Here is a 23,354-nt window from a genome sequence, read left to right on the forward strand (position 1 = left end):
GTGCATATTAATATATGTGTATATTAATATATATGACCAAAGATGACCATTGTTAAAGCATTTACTGGCTGCCAAGATGTGCAGTAACACAAAACTTCATGAAATGTTTAGGACGTCTAGTCTAGTGTGTGTGTGTGTGTGTGTGCGCGTGTGTGTGTGTGTCTGTCGTCTCCAATGACAGTAGAGTGAGAGTGTTTTTAAGCCTCGTTAGCCTAAGTGATGCTTTGCTCAGCGGTGAGAGTCACAGTGAGTTTGGTACCACAAACCTCTCTAACAACATCATCATTTTTCAACTGATAAAGACGACAAACATGCAAAGTATCCAGAATCCTCGATCCTGACGGTTGCATCGTATTCGATTCCCAAAAACCAAACTGCTTCACCTGCATGGGAACTCCTAATGATGCGGCGGTTGCTATAGTAACGAGAGGGATACCTGAGTTGGCTGCTGGCTGTGTGCCAGGAGCTAAACCGTCTCCATGCTGAGAGTAAAACCTGTAGAAGCATCGATATCATGCCGAGGAAAGCTGATGTGATCAAAGTGGAGGAGGGTGAGTCAAAAAAAACATAAAAGTTGAAAAATTAGAAATGGAACATTTTCATCAAATGATACTGATTTCGTGTGAAAATGTGTGCATTATCTTTGTTTCTGGGAGTTTTCAACTCATGGGACCGGTCTCGAGACAACATTTTAAAGGTCTTGTTCTTGTCTCAGACTCGGGCTGCCCGGACTCGGGATTTTCCTTGAAGACCGGTTGAGACCAGCACTAATTCCTGCTATTTTAAAACATTTTAATAATGTAATAACAAGAAGAAGAACTGGACAAAACAATAATTCTATCCATAAAGTAAGAAATCTCTGTCTGTGTGCATGGCTCAAATATCTCTGCGGCTCAGGAACAGACAAAACTGAGACTTTCAACATGTTGTTGAACACTTGTTTGGACTGCAATGATACCGTTAATGAAATAACTCAGCAAATTACAACAAAGTCATCTCAGCACGCTTAACAAAATATATGCTATAGTAAGAAAGAAAGAACCCAACAAGATCCCAATGAACAAGCTTTCAGCAACAGTGGGAAGAAAAAACTCCCTCTTTTTATGGGAATAAATCTCCAGCAGAAGCAGGTTCAGAGGTTACACCCATTAGCGTCGACTGGTTGGGTTAGTGGACAGAAAAAGATAGGACATCCAAATGTCCCAGAGCAGTGTTGGAACTTAAATCTTTAAATCTAGCTTTTTCAGACAGTGATCTACTATTGTGTACTTTTCTCTCAGAGTTTAACCAGGCTGATATTCTAAATTCAAAGGTAAACAAAAAGTGATCTGAAAGAATAGGATTTTGATGATATATTGTCAGGTGATCAATATCTAAACCATATATTAGAACAAGGTCCAGGACATGATTAAGATAATGAGTTGGTTTGTTCACATTTTGTGTAAAGCCGATTGAATTTAATAGTGAGGTAAACATATTACTCAGGCTGTTGTTTTCATCATCAACATGGATGTTAAAGTCAACTACTATGATAGCTTTATCAGTGCTCAGCATCAGATCAGTGAGAAAGTCAGAGAATTTAGAGAAACTCCGAACATGGACCAGGAGGACGGTAAACTATAACCAATAAAGCGGGTTTTTCTATTTTATTTTTGGAATCACAAATTTCAAAGGAGAGGCTTTCGAATGAATTTTGGTTAGGTTTGGTTTTTGGGGTAATTGATAAGCTAGAACGAAAAACTGCTACCACTCCCCCTCCCCGACCACTCTCATGTGGAATATGGTGATTACCATAATTGGGTGGGCAGGCTTCATTATGAGCAACAAAATCTTCATTTTTGAGCCAAGTCTCAGTGAGGCATAATAAGAAAGATTTAGACGAAAGCAATCAGATATTTAATAGTCCACAATTTATGATTTTTTTCATTGTCTTATGTTCTGTTTGTAGTTGGTGTACACCTCTACTGTGGGCTTTAGTTTGTATTGCATGTTGCTCTGTACTGCTCAGCACAGTGTTTATGGGTTATAGGTGCTCTGTACTTTGAGTAAAGGGCTTATCTATGGAAGTGTTTGTTGTAACAGCTGGTTGACATCGTCACTGTGGAATGATGCTTTGCTGGCTTTGATGACGCGGCACAGTTGGCCGGGTTAGAGGCAGCCTGTGGGGGCACCAAAGGTTGGGGGGTTCGATCCCAGTACCTGACTATGTGTCGAAGTGTCCTTGGGCAAGACACTGAACCCTAAGTTGCTCCCAGTGGTCGACTAGCACCTTGCATGGCAGTCCTGTCCCACTGGTGTGTGAATGTGAGAGTGATTGGGTGAATGAGCTGATATGTAAAGCGCTTTGAGACTGCTTCAGTGTGGTGATAAAGCGCTATATAAAATCAAGTCCATTTACCATTTATTCAGAATGAAATTTGCATTAGGAATTAAGTGTTTACAAGGTGAGTTTAATGAGGATTTAACTTTTTTTCTGAATTAAAGCTCCCATGTAAACCATCCATTAAAAAGCAACTGATCCTCCCACTTTTCTATAGCGCAGGGGTCTGCAACCTTTACTTTCAAAGGAGCCATTTTGCCTCATCTCACCTGGATTAAAGTCCTCCTGGAGCCGGAAAAATACCTTCTCAATTAAGACAATACAGTGTATTAAATTCTATACAGTTAAAATTTTATAGAATAATGTTTGATTTAATTTGACTTGATTTATATTGATCATGTAAATGACAACTTAAAAACAGTTTAAAATAAAATAAAAATTAAATTGACATCGTTGCACAACGTCATTTATTTTAAGGTTAACAAAATGTTATATCTTGACTGTATTTGTCATTAATCATTAATAGCCTCTGTAAAAAAATAAATAAATATTTATTTCAATTGTTTTTTTTTTTTAAAGCTATCGGGAGCCATTGCAAACGAGTCAAAGGGCCACATTAGGCTCCAGAGCCCCAGGTGGTAGACCCCTGTTATAGCGAGACAAACTTCCTACGAGCACTGCACTAGTATCATATATATATATTTTTTTTCCTTTTTAAAAAAATGCACTAGTATCCATAATTGATGAGTATACTGACTGCAACTTTAATGTGAATGACGTCACATACGAATACACACGTGCGGGAGAGAGAGGTGTGAGGCGTCACCCAGACGAGAGCGGAGAGACAAGAGCTAAAAATGTCCGCCAACTTCGTTGGTCGTTAAATTTGGTTCCACGAATTACAATGAATACCTCTGTAAAACCACTGCGAAAAGGAAATACTTTGCGGTGTGTAAGTTCTGCTGTCTGCAGCTGAGAGAAACGGCGGGGACGACGTCTAACTTCATCCGACATCGTGAAACGGAGCACGTGGTGGTAAGCTAACTGCAGCTAACACTAGCAAAGCTAACTTTGTCTTTTATAAGAGACGATGTTTTAAGAGACGATTTGCACCTCAGTGGCTTTAGACAGCAGACGTCTGAGGCAGAGACATTATTGGAGGTCATTTTACTGATATGGGGCCGTAGTGCATAGTGGTAATGAAACGGGCCTGTAACTGAAAGGGGTCGCGGGTTCGAGACCAGCGCTGGCCAAACAATTGTGACAAAACGATGGATACACGAAAAGATTACATGTAAAATAAATAAATAAAATAAGTAGCTACCGTTGTCAAGTGCGATACAATAAAAAGAAGAATAAAATAAAAATAGGCCTACACTATATATATATATATATATATATATATATATATATATATATATATATGTGTTGAACAAAAGTTACAATTAAGATTTAAAAGGGGAAGAGGTTACGTACACAATTGTACCGATTATACACACGCACACACACGTGTCCGGTTGTACAAGTACATACTTTTGTCGCTGCTCGTGTACATGTGGTCTAATTGCTTAAATATGTGGCTTTACGTGGGATGTTTGATATTAGTTTTGACCAAAAATGTCTATTTTTTTGGCAATAACTTCAATACCAATCATGTGGTGGTTTCTAATTTAATGTAAAAATAACAGGATTTGAAAGAAGAAAAAAATAATAGATTTCGTCCCTGGGTGGGCTCGAACCACCAACCTTTCGGTTAACAGCCGAACGCGCTAACCGATTGCGCCACAGAGACTTTTTCATCAGTTTTTTTTATGCTTCTTATTTCATATTCTTCATTAGTCCAAAAACCTGAACGTGTGTTTAATTGTTTTTTTTCGCTCTCCAATGTTGCTGGATGTGTTGGAGAGAAAAACAACTCACACTTTGATGATTTAAATATTTTTCTGCCGCAAAACACACAAGACAATTTAGAGATCATTGAACACAGCGCGCTGCGTTCACGTCTCCTCAACGCAATAGGAAATGTATGCATGATGGTACGGTGTCACGGTCTGAGTTTACCTCCGTACTGAGATTATAACTCTAACCCTAACTTAATCCAATAAACAAATAAAACACGTGTGCGTTCACTTTGTGAACAAAAATGAATTATTATTTTTTATTATTATTATTATTATTTTTTTTTTTTAGCAAAAATTCATTTTCCGGTAGTGCGCATGTGCATATACAATCTCAGTATGACGCGCACTCAGTAAATGACAATGTTACTTTCAATTATTTATTTAATTTTGTGGAATAATTGGACAAACATTTGCAAGATTTTTTTTAATTTTTTAGAATAAAAATGACTGCCATCATGTGATATAAGAACTTGAAAAATAAGCTCTGCAAATATTGTGGAGTTTAAATGTTATTTTTGTATTTGGAGGGACTGAGATATCTACAATTGAATTAGTTGGTAAATTACAAAATGTTTCATGTTTTTTCTATTTTTATTTTTAATTTTTTAAATACATAGAATTACAACATTGCAGGTAAATACAGTAAAAGACAATAACAACCACAGAAAATACTCCAAAAACACAAAATTACACATTAAAATGAAAAAAAAAGAAAACGACAATAAAACACAAAGATACTCCAAATACACAAAATTACAAAAAATATCCAAAAAAAAAAAAAAAAAAAATTACAACATAAATACACAATATGACTCAAAACATACATTTTACAGAAATGCACAAAATGCAATTATAACAATCAAGACGACAACAAACATACACAAAACACACAATTACTCTAAAAATTCTTTGTTCTTTCCTGTGTTAATGCTCAGATTGGTCCTTATTCTAAACTGGTGCAGTGCCCGTAGGAAGTATGTATTGTAGGGATGTAACGATTAATCGTAAGGCAGTTAAAAATCGATTCATAGGTATCACGGTTGATATCGATTTTCTGAAAATTGAATCGCAGTACTTTTTTTAACCAGCAGAGGGCGCTATCCACAAGTGTAGGCGGCGGGCGGAGTCTGCTAATACTTTCTTTCTGGCCGCCTTCTACTCTTAAATATGTTAATAAATGATTCATTACCCCTTTAGCAGCGAAAGATTATCTGTAATATTACTTGAATATCTGTAAAAGTCACGTTTTTCTATTAGCTCTGTCTGCTAGCATAGCTTCTCTTCTTCACTGCAAGATATCTGCATGCCAACCGACCACTGTGTTACCAGCGCCCTCTGCTGGTCCAAACAAATATGACGTAAATCAGTGCAATCACGGTTTTTTTTTTTTTTTAAAGTCCAATTGTTAAGGCACAAAATACATTTTCAGTTGCACTTTTAAAAGAAAAAGAACTATTATGCAGTTTTGCATTGTTTATTATAGAACCAGAATTTAAATTAATAGGCTTCATTTTCATTTGTATTATTCCTTTATTTATTTCATTCAAGATTTATTTTTAGTTAAATTGCATTGTTTTGAATAGTTTATCAAGGAATTCTTTTGACAATGAAAAATAAAAGGAAAATAGTACAGTATTTTCTAGTTTTTTTCCCCAAAAAAAATTTGTCTACAGTCCCATTTTGTAAAATAAATCGTGAGAGAATCGTATCGTGAACCAAGTATCGTGAATCGAATCGTATCGGGAGTTGAGTGAATCGTTACATCCCTAATGTATTGCTATGGAAAAGTGGAAGGATAAGTAGCTTTTTTCATGGATGACCAAATGACGTTGTGTTTGAAGGTGGGATGTGCCTTTTGCTTTTTTATCCATTAGTAAAAAGCAAAAACTGTAATGCAACAGCATGCTATTTGAAAGTGATTTGAAGGCTAAATCTGCTTAGATTTCTGTTTTGAGGATAATTAATGGGTATGTAATAGGGATGGGTGATATTGACAAAAAAAAATTATCTTGATAATTTCTGGTATTTATCACGATAACGATAAAAATCACGATAAATAAAAACTATAGATTAAAAAAAAATCACAACTTAGTATAAACAGGTTCCTTACAAACACAAATAAATGTGAATACATCAACAAAAGACACATTAAAAAGGCTACAATAGCTGCTGACTCACAGAGTTAGTGAGCTGATATTTCATGGAATATATTTGTATGCGGTTCACTATTAGTGTTATTGTAATTCATTTATTTCCTCACTTGAAATAAAATTATTAAAAAACAAAAAAAAAAGAATACGAAAAGCACAAATATTGTGGGATGACATATTCTTACCGGTGAGAATGTTTTTGACTATAAATCATAAACTGTATAATATCGCACATTCCTAGTATGTACTGTATGGTCAAATATTGTAATAAGTATGAATTTGTTATCCATCATGGTTATGCTGTTGCATTGCTGTTTAACACAAACCCTTGGTATGTTTAAACAAGCATGTTAAGTTTTGAATAATTTGTTGCTCTGGGGTGCACGTGACTCTGCTGGCTCTGCTCCCGATGGACAATTTTCTGAAATGATTCATTAACGGTATCATTGGAGTCCAGACAAGTCTGACGTTGCACACCTTTGAACCAAGCAGCAGTTATGTTGAAAATATTAGGTCAATCTGAGCCTGATTTGCAGAGATATTTCAGGAACACAGAGACAGACAAAGATTCCTTGCTTAAGGATAAGATAGAGATGCTGACATGAATGTTGATAATGTGGCCCTTCAATCAGACAAACACATTTTTGTGGCCCCTGCTGTCATAGAAGTTTCCCACCTCTGCTCTAAATAATCGCGCGGTGAAATATCAGTATATCGCCAAATAGATTCTTTTCTTACACCCTTACTTAGGGCCCTATAAAATCAGTTTTATTTTTTCCAAATTTTATTATTTACATGTCATATAAAGATGTATGAGAACAACATTAATGTCACCTGATTTCCTCTAAGGGATCGGTGGTTTACTGAATCTGATCAGATTTATTGATTAAGTTCTGATCAAGTTAGTTTAAATTAACCTGATTTAAATGATCCTATCTTCTGTGTAATGTGGAATTTGACTTTGACTAGATGTTGCACTTTGTTACTTTTGTCCCCCATAGTCAGGACGAAAGTAACACCATCAATACACTAAAGTTAAAAAACAAAAGAAAACAAAACATATTTTTTAGGAAAACAACAAAACAATGTTCTGGCTAATAAGCCAATATTAAATTTTTCATTGCTTAATTAAAAAAAAAAAAAAAAATTCAATTAAGTATAAACTTTGATTGTTTTCATTGTTGTGTTTCGTTAGTTAATTTTTTTTATTAATTCATTATTTCAACATGCATTTTACTGTAGCTCTGATGAGATGTTAGAATGTTTTTATTTTGTAAACCGGAAGTTCCCATTGAAACGGTTGCACTTGAGGTAGTTTGCTGACTGTGAATGTGTGACACGGACAAAAAGCTGGAATAAAAAGAACTAAATTACAGTTATTCTTAGTTAACCAGACAAAACAGTTCTAACACTGAGCAGGTGAAGATGATTAAAGCTGATCACGTTCTCACGGAGCGCTGCTGCGCTACACGAAACACGGACAGAGCTTTACAGGCACAGCCAAGTTAACTTGCACTAGAGGTTCTGTAGTTAGCAGTCAGTGATGATTTGTGTTGTTTTAGAGGGTGTTTGTGGTGGTTTAAGATAAGTTTAATGCAGCCAGGACGGGAGGAGAGAGGGCGGTGTGCATAAGCGGTCCCCGGAAAAATTTCCCCATAAAAAAACGTTCCTTGCACCACGGTGACGGAGTTTCATGCCGATTTTCGTTTAAACGTTTTTATTGGTCGATTCTGTGATTCCGTTCGCGATTTTGTTAACGCGGATTTTATGGGGCTCTACTTACTGTGCAATAGCTGTTTAATTTTCCCTCTAAATAATGTGATTCTTACACCATCAGTGACGAATAGAAACGTGTTTTCCCTCCTCAGGGAATCTTTATGTTAGATGTGTTTAGTAAGGTCAATATGTTAATGTGCTTTTTAATATTATTGTGCATCCCTATATTGACAGTGATATCTGTCATTTTGTTTTCTTCTTGCACAGTTGGGATTGAGGTAGAAGGAGATGTCAGTGACATGGACGGTGAGTAAGATAAACTAAACTTAGTAAACTGGAGTGATGCTCACACTTAAAATGTGGTTGTATCTTCTGTAGATGGCGATAACAAGAAGAAAAAAACGAATGGCAGAGGAGCTCCAGGAAAAGGAGGAGGAAGGGCAAGAGGCCGAAGAACATCACCAGTCAGTGAGGATGAGGACGATGAGGAAGATACACCACCAAGACCTCGAAGGGCAGGAGAACGTAGGAGGGCAGCCAGGAAAGAGGGAGACGAAGATGAAGACGACAACAAGGCTTCCAAGAAGAAGAGAGGAGGAGCGGCCAATAGGAGGAGAGGGGGCGACGGGGAGGGCGGTGATGGAAAGAAGGGACGGAAAGGGAGAGGGAAGAAGGGAGGAAAGGGGGGAAAGGGGGAGGAGAAGGGGGACAGCACAGGGAAGGAGAAAGACAAGGATGAGGACAAAGACAAGAAGAAGAAAAAAGGAAGGTTGGCAGCTTGAAAATATCTTTTTAAATGTTTAAAAGGGAGAATTTCATAGTAAATGTGCTCTTTGAGCAGAAACCAATAGATCTGCTTTAAATACACTATGGGGAAAATTCACTAAAGTTTTAGGGGTATTAAAACATGTGCAAACGTCACTCCATGCGCTAATAAGGCATACAAAGCCCAGGGAATCAGGACTGCGCATCACAATGTGTTCTCAATCAATTTAGTGTGTTTCCCTCTGATTAATATGTAAAGTAGGCGGATCTCATAAGGGGTGCAAAAAAAATGGGAGGGGGAAATGCAATTCGTCAAATCTGGAACTGTTTGCGGTGACTGTTTTAGCACCGGAAAATAGTACGACTGACAATCAGGTGCAAACACACACGCAGAGATCAGCTGCAGTAAATGTTGACACAAAACACAGCAGAGATGGAAAAAAATGCTCCAGTTAACCTTTCTAGTAAAACATAATAAGAGTCAGTATTTAACAGCCACTGAATAAGTAAATGCAGAGCGAAGTGTGTTTGAGGGAGAGAGAAAAGCTGCACACCCGCGGTGGTGCGTGTGGAGGCTTTTGTGTCTGCGGTGGAGAGAGGATGCTGTGCGTGCTATGGACGCACCGCTCCAGTGATGTTTTGACCACCAAACTCTCATGTCACCCTGACTCCCTGTTCTTTTCCCCTTCACCTAGGTGTAACACTACCCTCTCTTTTTATATTCTCCCTATAATAAAGTGTTTCTTACCCTTCCTTAGGGAGGACTGGTGATGGTCACAACTATGCAATAAATAAAGTTCATTTATTTAATTGCAATAACAAAACATGCATTGTTGTCTTTAAAAGATTGCACTTCTTGTAGTGTTGACCTTCGACAGCATGTGCAGACAAAAAAGAAAAAAAAAACTTGTCACGTTGATGGAATGAGCATCAGACCAGAATCAGCTGATCAGGTGCATAATTTGTGCAGTGATGGCACAATGGTGAGACAGCGCTGCTCAGGAGCTCAGACCTGCTGGATGATGGTCAGTAGATCATCTTGAAATGGTGCAGACTGATTGAATTCAGCCTGCTCGCATAAAAAACATGAAACATTTTGTAGATTACCAACTAATTCAATTGCAGATATCTGCAATTGAATATCTGAAAAAAGTTAAAATATAATCCACAATATTTAACAGCACATGACAGCAGTCATTTTTAATCTCAAAATTGAGAGTCAATTTTTCCCAAATGTCCAAATTCCAATTTCTGCAAATTCCCAAAATCAGGAAATTTTAAGTAAAGTTCCTGTGGGGATTGATATACCCACACACTTTATACTTAATTTATATGTAGAAGTGCAAACCTGTGGCACCACGGCTGGCACAGACTATCAGAAAAAGCGTTGAAAAATGTGGAAGAGACGATTTTGAGTTTCAGTAATGGCATTCATTACTTTTCCACTCCTTACATTTAAACAACTGTGGATTAATTGTGCCTTAAAGTTCCCTTGTCACCTTTTTTCATATCATTGCTAAATGATACAACACGACCTAAATAGTGCTTCCACCAAATATGTTATATGTGCTGTATGTAATTGAGTTATCTGCTTGTATCTTCCTATTTTCTTAATCCTTCCACAGCTCCTCTGATTCTAACTCTGGATCAGAGGAGGAGGACTCCATGTCGGAGGGTGAGATGGCCCGCCTGATGGAGGAGGTAGAGGAGAAGAAGAAGCTCATCGCCACCATGAGGAACAAGCCGTGGAGAATGAAACGGAGGCTCGTGCTCTTAAAGTACTCGCCTCATATCTTTCTGCTCAGCTTCAGCGTTTGAGTTGATTTCTTGTCCTAACGAGAGCTTCCTCACAGGGATGCTCAGCAGTTTGTGGATAAATTTGAGGGCGCTTTGGGCAAAGGAAAAGGCCGGAAGTGGTTCGCCTACAAAGTGATGATGACCAAGGTTGGGCACAAAACTCAAACCCACGTTTTTTCGCTCCACTTTTATCCATTCCACCTCCATTCCTCTTTCCTTAGAAATGGATCAAGTTTCAGAGGGATTTTGATAATTTCAAAACGTCTTGTATCCCATGGGAGAGGAAGATCAAAGAAGTGGAGAGTAAGATTTGTTGCCGAGTAAAGGAGAGAAAATAAAGAGCTACTGATGGAAATGAGAGCTCTTCTAAAGAGCTCCTACTATTCTCAAATTCTTCAGGTCACTTTGGGTCTTCGGTGGCGTCTTACTTCATCTTCCTGCGCTGGATGTACGGCATGAACCTGGTGCTGTTTGGCTTCACGTTTGGACTTGTGGTTATCCCCGAGGTGATGTACGACCCTTGAAATTAACCTGGAGTAACTTGTAAAAGAGTGGTTTATTATTCTAATATCTTTTCAGGTTTTGATGGGTCTTCCCTATGGATCCATACCCAGGAAAACTGTCCCCAGGCCTGAGCAGGACACTGCTCAAGACTACTCCGTCCTCATGGACTTTAACGTGAGTCTGGTTTCTGAAAGAGACAAAGTTTTCGTATAAGGCACAGAGACTCGGGATGGGCAATATAGACTTAAAAAGTTATCGCGATAATTTCTGGTATTTATCACGGTAATGATAAAAGTCACAATAAATAAAAATGTATTATATTTGTGCATGTGGGTCACACTTTTACTGTTATTGTATGCAATTCATTTATTTCCTCATTTATAATAAAACTATTTTCTAAAAAACCAATAAAGTGCATGAAAAGCAAAAATTAACTAATGATGTTTTGACTGCTGCTTGTTTATTGTATAACTTAAAATGAGTTACATAAAGTTATGGTTGATAAATATCTCTCAGATTTCCAATATGAAACCAAATCAAGGTTGATGATTTAATCATTCAGGATGTTTTGGTGTATTAATCACAATAGTCACATTACTTTTTAATGGGACCAGCTTTGTCTTGTGATCATGTGAAATATAATTAAAAATATTGCGTTTTACAAGTTGGGATTGTTGAATAGTGACATAAGTATTTATGCTAACATTTATTTTACACAACGTGTTATATGTTAGCTTTTATCCTTCCATTCAAATGTTAAACATTACCGGTTAGCTTAGCTTATTTAGCTTTAGTTGAGTTTGCAGTTCATTATCGTAGCTGGCAGCGTGCATCTCTATCACCGTGTTTGTGGGAACTTTGGGTGGATCTGGAAGAGTAACTTGGGCAGGTTCACTTTGGTTGATGGTTGTCTGGTCTTAACTAAGTAGCGGTCCATAATGTACTGCTGCACGGTAGCTTCAGGTGACGAGCACCGCCGTCTGTGTCTGTGGTGGCGGCGTACACCGCGGTGGACCTCCATGAACAGCGCTCTGCTCCAGAGAATAATAAGTTGTTGACAAAAAACTTGCGGGCAATTTTGGCCCGTGGAACAAGGTTTTTAGGAGCATTCTTGGCTAAATTGTGGGACAAATGGCCCGTTGCCCTTGCTCATTTCTGACATGGGCATTTATTGTTTTTATCATGGGATGACATATTGTTACCGGTGAGGATGTTTTTGACAATATATTGTAAACTATAACACATCGCACATTCTTGGCAGAGGCTGTGTTGGGTTGGACCCAAAACAAACAGGCCTTTGCCGACCTAACTCAGAGACTTTGAAATGTGTGGGTGGATGGACAGGATGGACGATAATTATGAGTTTGATATGTCACCAGCCGATAATGCCGGCATTAATATTAATTGTTTTATCAACCTTATAAGACAATTTGATCACACAAGTTGACCTAATAACAAAGCCCCGCCCCTTTACCTTTTGATTCTGCTCAGTCATTGCCGCTACATTTGTTCGTAACACTTTTATCATTATAAAAGTGATTTTTTTTTTGTCATATTTTGCCAAGGCTGTTACTATGTAAGGACAGTTTTACATGAAACTAGTAGTTTGTGTGAAAAAAACAGGCTCATTGAGTCCCTCCTGCTGCCTTTGGCCGATTGCCAGAATGCGCCGCGACCGAGCAAAAAGAGCCAATCAGAGCCAGTATTGCGTTTGATGGGCTGTCTGACAGCTGTTGCTCACAGTCCCTGCCCCTTTCCCGGGGCTGTAGAGCTGTCTTTATTACAGTGTATGGTCTGGAGGAGTAGAACATGCAATTGGTGACTTTTCTGCTTGAAAGGTAATTACTGCTGCTTGATTTACATTATGTTTGATTTGTAATTGTTACACTACAACTCTGTAGTGCATGTGTTGTTCATGTGCGCGCAGCAGCCTCCGTGTGAGCTGCTGTAAGTGACACTGAGTTGTTGCTGCTGCTGTTGCTGAGGTGTGTGCACATAGAGAGAGCGAAGCGCTGCAGTAATATGCTTTTAACAGAGCATGTTATATTACTGTGATGTTGTTGTCTGGCTAGCATTAGCTTGTTCGCTCCTCTGAGGGAGGCTTTGGAAAGTTTGGAAGCTGGGCAAGAGAGCAGCGGGGAGTAAGGGGGAGAGAGGGATCTGAAAGTCGCAGACTGCACCTATAACGGAAGACATAAAAATGGCGACTTTACAAGCAATATGAAACAACCGCTGCACAGACTGTCAGAAAAATAAGTGAAAGATGGGGAGGAGATACAATTAGCAGTTTATCTTTGCAGAAACAGATCTATTTTTTATTTGTTTGTGGACAAAGTGTCGTAAAATGTTAATGGGGAACCTGGTCATTGATTAATATGTTTTATTTCGCTGACATGTTTGTTTTTTTAAAGCTCAGTTATGCAGGAAAAAGGAATTCATCAAAACTTTGGGCCAATGAATCGTTTCGGATTGGTTGCATTGCTCATTGATTGTCATTCTTCCTTCCTCAGGGATACTGCAAGTACTCAGTGCTCTTCTACGGATACTACAATGACCAGAGGACCATTGGCTTGTTGAAGTTCAGGTTGCCTCTGTCATATCTCCTGGTCGGGATCGGCAACTTTGGCTATAGCCTGATGCTTGTCATTCGGACGTGAGACATTTTTCCTAGCTTGTTTGCTTCAATGAACGTACATACAGTAGTCGTGAACAATCAAAAGCTCATTTTTGGCGTTAGGTAACCAACTATTTTGAACCTCCATTATTTAGCTTAATAAATAGGAAAGTGAATTCAGTGGAAGTATAAAAATTAGTCCTTTAAGATGCATTTAATAAGTGGTATTGCGTGAGGTAAATGTCCCTTCTTCCTCTGAGATTGTAACAAAACTCCATATCAGCAACCAGTCCATCAAGGTTTTGAGTAGCTTACCACGTAGCAACGCTGGCAAGGGTAAAGGGCTAGTGTTTTTTTTTTTGTCAATATGAGACCAATGAAAAGTTAAGAATATTGCAATAATTGTGCGTCTTTAGCAAAACACCACTGACGAACCAACTTTAATCTTGTGAAAGAGTTTTTATTATTGATCATGGAGGACACCCTTAAAGTACAGTATGTGGGGCAAGTTGAGCATTTTTTTGTGTTGCTTGGTTGAGATAGAGATGGATCACATCCATTAATTGTCCCTACTACACATATATGATTGTACCCATCTCCGTCTGCTATTAAACACGTTTGCTTTTCAGGATGGCCAAGAATGCCGATGTCGGGGGTGGAGACGGAGATGAGAGCGAGTTCACTTTTGCCTGGAAGATGTTCACCAGCTGGGATTACCTCATTGGTAACGCTGAGACTGCTGACAACAAGTACGCCTCCATTACAACAAGCTTCAAGGTAACATCTCCTAACCTGCAATGAGATTACTTAATGCTTACGTTGGATACTTGGTCTCGATTGTTTACCTTTTCTTTTTCTTGCTAAGAACAGGAGTCCATTGTGGATGAGCAGGAGAACCAGAAAGACGAGAACATTCATCTGCGCAGATTTCTCAGAGTCTTGGCTAACTTTATGATTACCTGCAGCCTCGGTGGCAGTGGATACCTCATCTACTTTGTGGTGAAAAGGTCTCAGGAGTTCGCCAACAGAGATGACCTCAGCTGGTACGAGAAGAACGAGGTAGGACTCAGTCAGTGTTCCAGCTCATCCTGCTGCAAACTGGTTTAAAAACAGAAGCTGTTTGTTTTTTTGACTCACCTGGACAGCTGGAGATCATCATGTCTCTCCTTGGGCTCGTGTGCCCACCATTGTTCGAGACTATTGCAGAGCTGGAGGACTACCATCCTCGGATTGCTCTGAAGTGGCAGCTGGGACGAATCTTTGCCCTTTTCCTGGGAAACCTCTACACCTTCCTGTTCGCTCTGTTTGACGAGGTCAACAGCAAGGTGAGGTGGCAAAGTGTGCTTGTGTCTTCTCTTCCATGACTTATATCAGTGATACTGAGACTGATTCATAGCTTGTTGCCTACACCACCATAATAAAATACTTTAGTTTTTACCTGACGCCAAGAAGGCTCTGGGTTTGACTGATGAAATCAAAAGAACTTAAAGTGAAAAACTATAAGGCACTGGGAACACAAGGAGAGAGAAACCAAGACTAACTGCCAACATACACTCCTTCAATAGTGAGAGAAGGCAATCAGGGAGACAAGCTTCAGCTGTGTGGAGACAAGAGAGAAGTCTTCATAATCTCTCTGCCGGCACTTGAACAAAAACAAGATGGGTGCTTTAAATGGGACTATATATTAGAAAAAATGATTTCCATCCTACATAAAACAACTAGTATTTTAAATAGATAGTGTCAGAAGTTGCTTTATTCATCGCTCATATTGCCTTACCAAGCCTATTGCTCAGAAAGCTGGGGTACTACATGTAAAACATATACGTATACCGGTAGATCCATTTTTAAAATTACAACGAGAGCATTAAGAATAATACATAAAGTTGAATTCCGTGCACCTACTAATGAACTGTTTAAAAAATCAAGAACAGTGTTGGAGATTTTATTCAGAGTAAAAATAAAAGGCTTCCTTTGGGCTTGATAATTTCCTTCTCATTTAGGAGTGGTTTTTAATTGTGAACAAAGTAAATTTAGAAGGTGTTAAAGGTGTTTACGGTGTTAGTGATATTGACGATCACTTTAAGTTAATCAGTCTGTTAAAAAAAATATTTTAAAAAACTAAAAGCTTTGCACCTATTGAAACATAATATGATGAATATGGCTGTTATTGAGTTGTTTCTATTATTTTTTATATAATGCAGTTTCTGGATGGGCTCCTATAAGCACTAACTGCTTCAGCCCATTAAAATAAATGTTCATTCTTTGTATTGCATTGTATATGTTGAAAGACGACCAAGAACAAATAAATATCAATCAATCGAACAATCAATATTAATAACCCATAGCTCAAGAAGTTGGGAACTAAAGCAAACGATAAACTGAAGCATAATGAAACCCCAAGTTAAAAAGAGGCTCACCAGGACCTGAACCCAACAACCCACAAACCCAAATAGTGAGAGTTTCTGTGTGTAACAGAGAATGTTGATCTCTTCTTAGGTTTATTTGTGAATTTGAGCAGTTTAATAATTTATTTTAATTTGAAAAAAGAAGAAAAAAAAAACATTTCTAAAACTCCTGCGATGAATAACGTCCTGCCCCGGAGGTTGAAAAACTAGTAGTATATGAGTACAGAAAAGAATACAGCCTGGTTTATTAAAATAAATAACTATTACGCTGAGAATAAACAATACTCAAATGAGTCCACAAGTCAAGTGGCTATTGGCTTAGGATAATAAATTAACCTAATTTTTATCATTATCACACAACGTTAGTAAGTAAATTGTATTTATATAGCACCTTTCATAGATAGAAATCACAAAGTGCTTTACAATAAAAACACAGTGCTTCACAAAACAGAATAAACAGTGATTTACAAAGATACAATACCAGACGGTCCTTCAAAATAAGGAAAAACAAAATAGTTAACACCAACTTAATAAAAGAGGATAATTAAAAGCTTGTCTATATAAAAGTATCTTTAGCTGCAATTTAAAGGAGTCAATGGAGTTAGTGCAGCGTAGAGAGTTGTTTAGTTTTACCTGCTGTGCTAATGCTAGTGCTAGCACTGGTGCTGCTAAGTGCGTCAAAGACACGGCATTGCTTGAGTATAATGCTGTGTTGTGTGGCCAAATGTTTGGACATATTGGTTGTGTTACCGCCTTTGTTGCACAGATCCCTCAACAGGAATTACAGGTGACGATCCCCGAGGTGTCGCCCTTCTTTGTGAACTGCAGCAGCTCAGCTCACGTCTGCTCTGCAGCAGCTTATGTGTGTGACGTCATTGCAAATTTGCGAGTGTTGTATGTTTGTTTACAGTGGCGGCGCAGCCGTTTTTGTTGGCGATTACAAAGAATTGTTTGACTAAGAACCGGTTCCCAAACTAAACCGGTTAACGTTTTTTGCAGTCGCATGAGGATACTTGATTGGATAAAGGAATTTTGGAGCTGTGAGACATTAAAAACATGCAGGACTGAAGATTTTGTCTCTGACCTCTACACATGTTCTTTCCTCAGCTTGAAGAGGAGCAGGACATTAAGAACAACTCTATCTGGATAATGAAGGAATACTACGCCAACTTCTCTCGCTTGACCAATGACACCGAGGCCACGCCTCCGCCCATGAACCCCGCTGATGTCATCAGAGGACCCTGCTGGGAGACGGCCGTTGGAATAGTAACGACACTCAAATCCGAGAAAACACAGTTTTAATGTAACAGAAGCTTGGTTTCCATTACAGAATTTAGCAAAATGAAAGCGATAATTCTAAATGTTGACAAAGTATAGTTACCCTTATACTTTGTCAACATTTAGAATTATCGCTTTCATTTTGAACACGTTGCCCTTTGAACGTGTTTAACTTTTGCTCCAATAACAGATTTGGATTCTGTTAAATTCTTAAATTATTATTTTTTAAAGTAACCATATACATCTATAAAAGTGTCCAGTATGTTTTATGAAAATAAAGTACAATCAACTTCCAGCTAAAATGCATTGAAGAGTGAGGTAGTTTAACAAGGTCTGATGTGGTTCACTGCCACCTAGTGACCGGGCGTTTACATGCTATGCATGGGTTAGCACAATAAAAAGTGTTTTTGCGTTAAAAAAACGTTATTTAAAAAAAAGCGATTCAGACATTTTTTGGATCGATATGATAATCGCACTGTGAAATATTGCGACATATCGGCAAAACTTTTTTTTCTTACCCCCTTTATCACCTGTGTCGGAACAGACTGAAATAAACATCCCAAACACCACTGAAACATGAGGTAAAAGAGTTTGCCAGACTCCAGAGGGATAATAACAAATGAAATATTTTACATCATAAATGAATATTTACTAAAATCATAATGACTGTGACCTGCTGCAGGAGTTTGTGAAGCTGACGGTGTCGGACATTCAGGTGACCTACCTCACCATCCTGATCGGTGACTTTGCCCGAGCCATGATTGTTCGTTTCCTCAACTACTGCTGGTGCTGGGACCTGGAGGCGGGATTTGTGAGTCCGACATTTGTCGATTTATTAAATTAAGGTCATTTCCACTAGATCAGTTAATTCAAACCAGATCAGCTGAAGAAGTCCAAACAATGGCACGGTGTGTGTGCAAGGACACATTCGGTTAGTATTTAGGGCAGGGGTCACCAACACGGTGCCTGTGGGTACCAGGTAGCCCATAATGTAGGCCATTAGGGGGCGCTGCAAATATGGGACATTTATATCTCTTAAATGTCAAGACTGATTTTTACCAAATTTGGTGGGTATGACCTTGGGTCGCTCCTGAGGCCATAGCTCGAAGTTAATCGTGATTGGTCAAAGTGGGCGTGTCTTATTACAATCATTACAACAAACCTTTATTTCAGCTGAATTATTATGTAGTGTGCTGTGAAATTTAGCACACAGACCACCCATACCAATAATTGTGCCACGAGGTGTCACTATAATGGGTGCAAACGCTTTTTGGCCTCTAACTTTCACATTTCAAAATACACCTTCATAAACTTTATATCCACGTGTTTATTACAAATGGCACGTTGGCCTCTGTCCTGATGCTCGCCCCAAGCCCGTTATCCTTGGGGCCCCCTTTCATAACTGATGAAACTTTGTTTTTGGAAAACAAATTTAAGCCTCTATGTTGTGATGTTTTTATCATGACTTCCTGGTTTACACACTGAGTATTTCAGCTTGTTTGGAAGACTTCAGAGCTTTGTTGTGTATGTCAACATAAATCAATGGATGTTAACTGAAGATGACACTAATAATAATTAAAATTAGGAGTAACAGCTGTCTCATTTTCAGCCGTCGTACGGAGAGTTTGATATCAGCGGGAACGTCCTCGGTTTGGTCTTTAATCAAGGAATGATCTGGTATTCTGTCTGTATTATGTCTGTCTCCACATTTTATAATGTTGCTGAGTCATCATCCGTGTGCTAACTGTTTTTAATAGTGTATTTCTTCTCTCTGTTTATTGCAGTAAAGTACTTGAGTATCTGTGGTGTAATTTGTGTCCCCTGTGACTCCAGGATGGGTGCGTTTTACGCTCCAGGTCTGGTGGGTATCAACGTGCTGCGTTTGCTCAGCTCCATGTACTATCAATGCTGGGCTGTGATGGCCACCAACGTTCCCCACGAGAGGGTCTTCAAGGCCTCCAAGTCCAACAACTTTTACATGGGCCTGTTGCTCCTGGTGCTCTTCCTCAGCCTGCTGCCTGTGGTCTACACCATTATGTCACTGCCTCCATCGTTTGACTGTGGACCCTTCAGGTACCAACATTACACCATCCAAACAGTAACCGCTTAGGGTTGGTCAGGCTCAAGGCTTGCATGTTTAACACATCTTCATTTGGCCGATTTTCTATATATTTATATGTTTATATATCAATTCATTTATCCTTCTATTCATCTATTCAGTTCCTCGAGACATACCTGTTTACTCTGGCTTTTAACTTGTGCAGCTTCTTTTTATTTTGAAGATTTTCTATGGATTTATTTATATCATGTATTTCTTTATAACAGTATTCTTATTATTATTACCATTATTATTATTATTAATAATAGTGATAATAATAACAATAGTAAGAAATCACCACTTGAATGTGTTTATATCCTGCTTTGTAGGACAGGGTCTCTCTGACAGATAATGTTGGGTTTGGTGAAGCCTGCTAATGGAGATAAATCCCGGACATACGGACAGCTTCGTAGCACGGGCCTGATGTGTTTAGTGTTGTTGATGATGTGTTTGGTGTAGTGGGAGGCTGAAGATGTTCGATGTGATCATGGAGACCATTGACCTGGACTTGCCGGCCTTCATGGGAACCCTCTTTAGTTATGCAGCCAACCCCGGCCTCATCATCCCTGCTGTGCTGCTCATGGTGTAAGTGACAAAGCTGTACTCTATGTTTTCCAACACTGTTCCCTCTGATCACTCAACGCTGTCGTCTCTATTCACAGACTGGCCATTTATTATCTAAACGCCGTGTCCGAGGCCTACAAAAACTCCAACAATGAGCTGAAGAAGAAGATGCAGTTGGTGAGGAGAGACAGTAAACGAGCAGCCGTAGAGTCTTCCTCGCTCTCTGCTGAGAAGCTTCTATTTATAAATCCAGGGAGTTCACGTCATTGTTCCCTCTTTGTTTTTCATCCAGGCTCGAGACGAAGAGAAGAACCGGAGGAACAATACAGACAGCACCAACCAGGTGATGAAAGACTTGGAGGACTTACTGCCGAACAGATCCTTCATCCCGCCTCCTCCTCCTCCTCCACCAAAGGCTGGTCAGTAAATTTATTATGTTAAGATCTCAACCTTTTCAGCCCACGACCCCCAAATTAAAGGTTCCAGAGTACCTGAAGCTGGTTGAACACAGACATGAACATTGAAGAACAGTCATGTGGAGACAGGTCCATCTATAAGGGGGAATAAAGGGAAGAGATTTTATAACATGAATAATATCCACTGTTATCTAGGAAGTTTATTATTATTGGTGCCATAGTATGTAGTCATTTTAAAGATGTAAATCCTTGTTTTAATCAGAAATAAAATGGTTTAAAGTGACCAAAAACAGTGAAAAGGTGGTGAAATGGGATTTTAAAAACCACAGAAATTCATTAAAAGTTGCAAATTAGAGTGGCCTAAAATGGACAGAAAAAATGGTAAAAAGGGTTTAAAGTGGCAGAAAGAAGTAGGAACAATTAGTTTAGACTGGCCAATAATGGGTGTGACAAATTGTAAATGTGGTTAAATTGGCAAAAATAAGCATGAGATATGGTGAAAAGAGGTTAAAAGTGACAATAATGGGTCAACATATGCGACATTAGGTGAAAAAGTGGTGGAAAGGGTTTATAAGTTCCTAAAATGTCTTGAAAGTGGAAAAAATGTCCAGAAAAGGCATTGAAATTATATGAAGTGGCAGAAATGGGAGTAATGGAGCAAAATTGCATTAAAAGGAGCATAAAAAGTGATGAAAATAGGTTAAAATATGGCAAGTTTGGTGTAGTTGCAAAAAAAGTAAAAAGGAGCAAAAATGGGCACAAATTGTTAAAAAAAAATACTCTTACTTTCTTGAAGGCATCTGGTGAACCACTCCCAGTGTCTCACGACCACAAATGGGGTCTTGACCCTAAGATTGAGGACCCCTGGCTTAGAAGATGATTCACACTAGGGATGCTCTGATCAATCAAACAGAAATCAAGGTCACGTGACTCTTTCTTCCTGTGCAGAAAAACCACAACCTGAAGCAAAGCCGACAAAGACCAAACCCGGCTCTGCTGCTAAGGGAGTTAAAGTGCAGAAAGACGTGGCTCTGGCATCGCCCAACCCCAACGCCCGGGGTCCTGTGAGCCAGGCACCGACCCCGAGAGCTGGGCCACGCCCAGGCAGAGGAGCACCTGCAAACTAACCTCAGGAGATCACTTGAGAAAATCACACTACAGTTAATTGTATTGCTGTTCTTGAACCTTTTGGAGAACAAACAAAAGCCTTGTTTCGTTGTAAAGGTAAAACTGTGTTTCTTATCTTTGCTGTTGGCTGCAAACCTAAAGATAAGCATAAAGATTTAAAAGCTAAACAAGGCTATGCAACAAAATTTGCGCTTGGAGTGAAACAATGTAAAAAATGAAAATTAATGACTGTAAATCAGGGGTATCAAACTAATTTTAGTTCAAGGGCCAAGTACGGAGCAGTTTATCTTTAAGTGGGTTGCAGATTTGAGGCAGGAGAATGAGTAATTTAATCATAATTGTGCTATAAATTGCACTTCCACGTATAAATAAATGAGAAAATATGAATGGCACTGATAATATCAAAGCATTAAATGACACATAGCCCCTGCAGGATCCTCACTTTAAACTTTTTAGATTTTGTTGCCAATTTTAATGTAATTTGGGGGATAATTTGAAGAAAATTGTAGGATTTTGCAAAAATTCAGTTATTTTAACATTGTCAGATTAAAAGGGACCGCCATTGTGTGATATAAGCATGGGGAAAATGTGAGTCCCGCTAATATTGTTTCAAAAACATAAAACATAAAAACATCAACGTTGTCTCTCAGAAGTCTGAGCATTTCTTCCTACTTTCATATTCGTTCCTTTATGTTCCTAATAACCTTATCAGGTACATCTCTTTAACTTTGAATCAACCAGTCAGATGTGGCTCTTCTCAAAAAAGGTACAAATAAAAACCATATTCATACTAAATTGTGATACAAGTGGCATTTGTGACTTATTTGCAAAAATGATTCAGTTCGCCGTTAAGTTATTTAACAATGGTGTTAGTATGAGAAAATGATAATTGAAAAGGAGTATAAAACACATTACGAAATACACAAAATAAGTCCAGAAATACACAAAAAACACAAAATGTGAACAATACACAGGACAACAATAAAAGCACATAAATGACTTAAAAAAAAAAAAACAAGACGACAGGAAAAACACACGGGACAACAATAAAAGCACACAAATGACTCAAAAAACACACAAGACGTTATCATAAACTGAATGCCAACAAAAACACAAAAAAGACAGAGATAAATACAAAAACACACACAATGACAGAAAATACACAAAATTACAAAAAATAATTACTCAAAACACACAATCTCAACAAAAACACGGAGAATCGTTTTGTTTCCTGTGTTACAGTTTTTGTCCATTGCTCGAACACGTCTTGCAAAACTTGGCTCATTGTGTCAAAACTCTAAACACAAGCAAATTAGACACAACACTGAGAAATAAACCATCCACATTTATGTCAAAATGAAACTGCCGTCAAAACTTATCATCATCACTGTTCAAAATGCTCTGATAAACTGGTAAAATATCCACTTATTGCAGAAGAGGCATACAGGCATGTGGTTGGCGGTCATGTACGCCATCTCCAAGCAAAGTTCAATATAGAATTCAGAAATGGCGACTAACAAGGCAAGTGCACAACTTCAGATGGATCATGGTTGGTCAACCAGTTCTGAACCAGAGCAGCCTGACGGAAACCAACATTATCCCAGACAACGACAAACCTGGGTTGCTCTGGTCTATCATGTACGACTGCATCATGAAGTGTGGTAATGTGAAATGATACAGTACTGTAAGTACTCTAGA

General features: G+C 38.5%; 1 protein-coding gene and 1 non-coding gene across 3 annotated transcripts; one reads left to right on the forward strand and one right to left on the reverse strand.

The window, feature by feature from the left end:
- The first annotated feature begins 478 nt into the window (after positions 1-478).
- Positions 479-22,671, forward strand: tmc2a (transmembrane channel-like 2a). 2 transcript variants are annotated; one of them, XM_028462625.1, is made up of 20 exons: positions 479-551; positions 8,355-8,393; positions 8,466-8,856; positions 10,478-10,630; positions 10,706-10,796; positions 10,871-10,952; positions 11,049-11,155; positions 11,229-11,327; positions 13,664-13,806; positions 14,397-14,544; positions 14,638-14,826; positions 14,913-15,092; positions 17,280-17,438; positions 18,133-18,261; positions 19,060-19,127; positions 19,284-19,523; positions 20,008-20,133; positions 20,211-20,289; positions 20,405-20,531; positions 21,477-22,671. In XM_028462625.1, the coding sequence occupies exons 1-20, from the start codon at positions 515-517 to the stop codon at positions 21,653-21,655; spliced, it is 2,766 nt and encodes a 921-aa protein (XP_028318426.1). In that variant the 5' UTR covers positions 479-514; the 3' UTR covers positions 21,656-22,671. The 2 variants fall into 2 exon arrangements, with proteins under 2 accessions (XP_028318426.1, XP_028318427.1); XM_028462626.1 differs by lacking the exon at positions 479-551 and adding an exon at positions 3,141-3,355.
- On the reverse strand, positions 4,039-4,112 carry trnan-guu (transfer RNA asparagine (anticodon GUU)). Its single transcript has one exon. It is a non-coding gene; the product is annotated as a tRNA-Asn (tRNA).
- Positions 22,672-23,354: the final 683 nt, after the last annotated feature.

Source organism: Gouania willdenowi, chromosome 12 (genome assembly GCF_900634775.1).
Source record: "Gouania willdenowi chromosome 12, fGouWil2.1, whole genome shotgun sequence".
In the NCBI taxonomy this organism is placed as follows: domain Eukaryota; kingdom Metazoa; phylum Chordata; class Actinopteri; order Blenniiformes; family Gobiesocidae; genus Gouania; species Gouania willdenowi.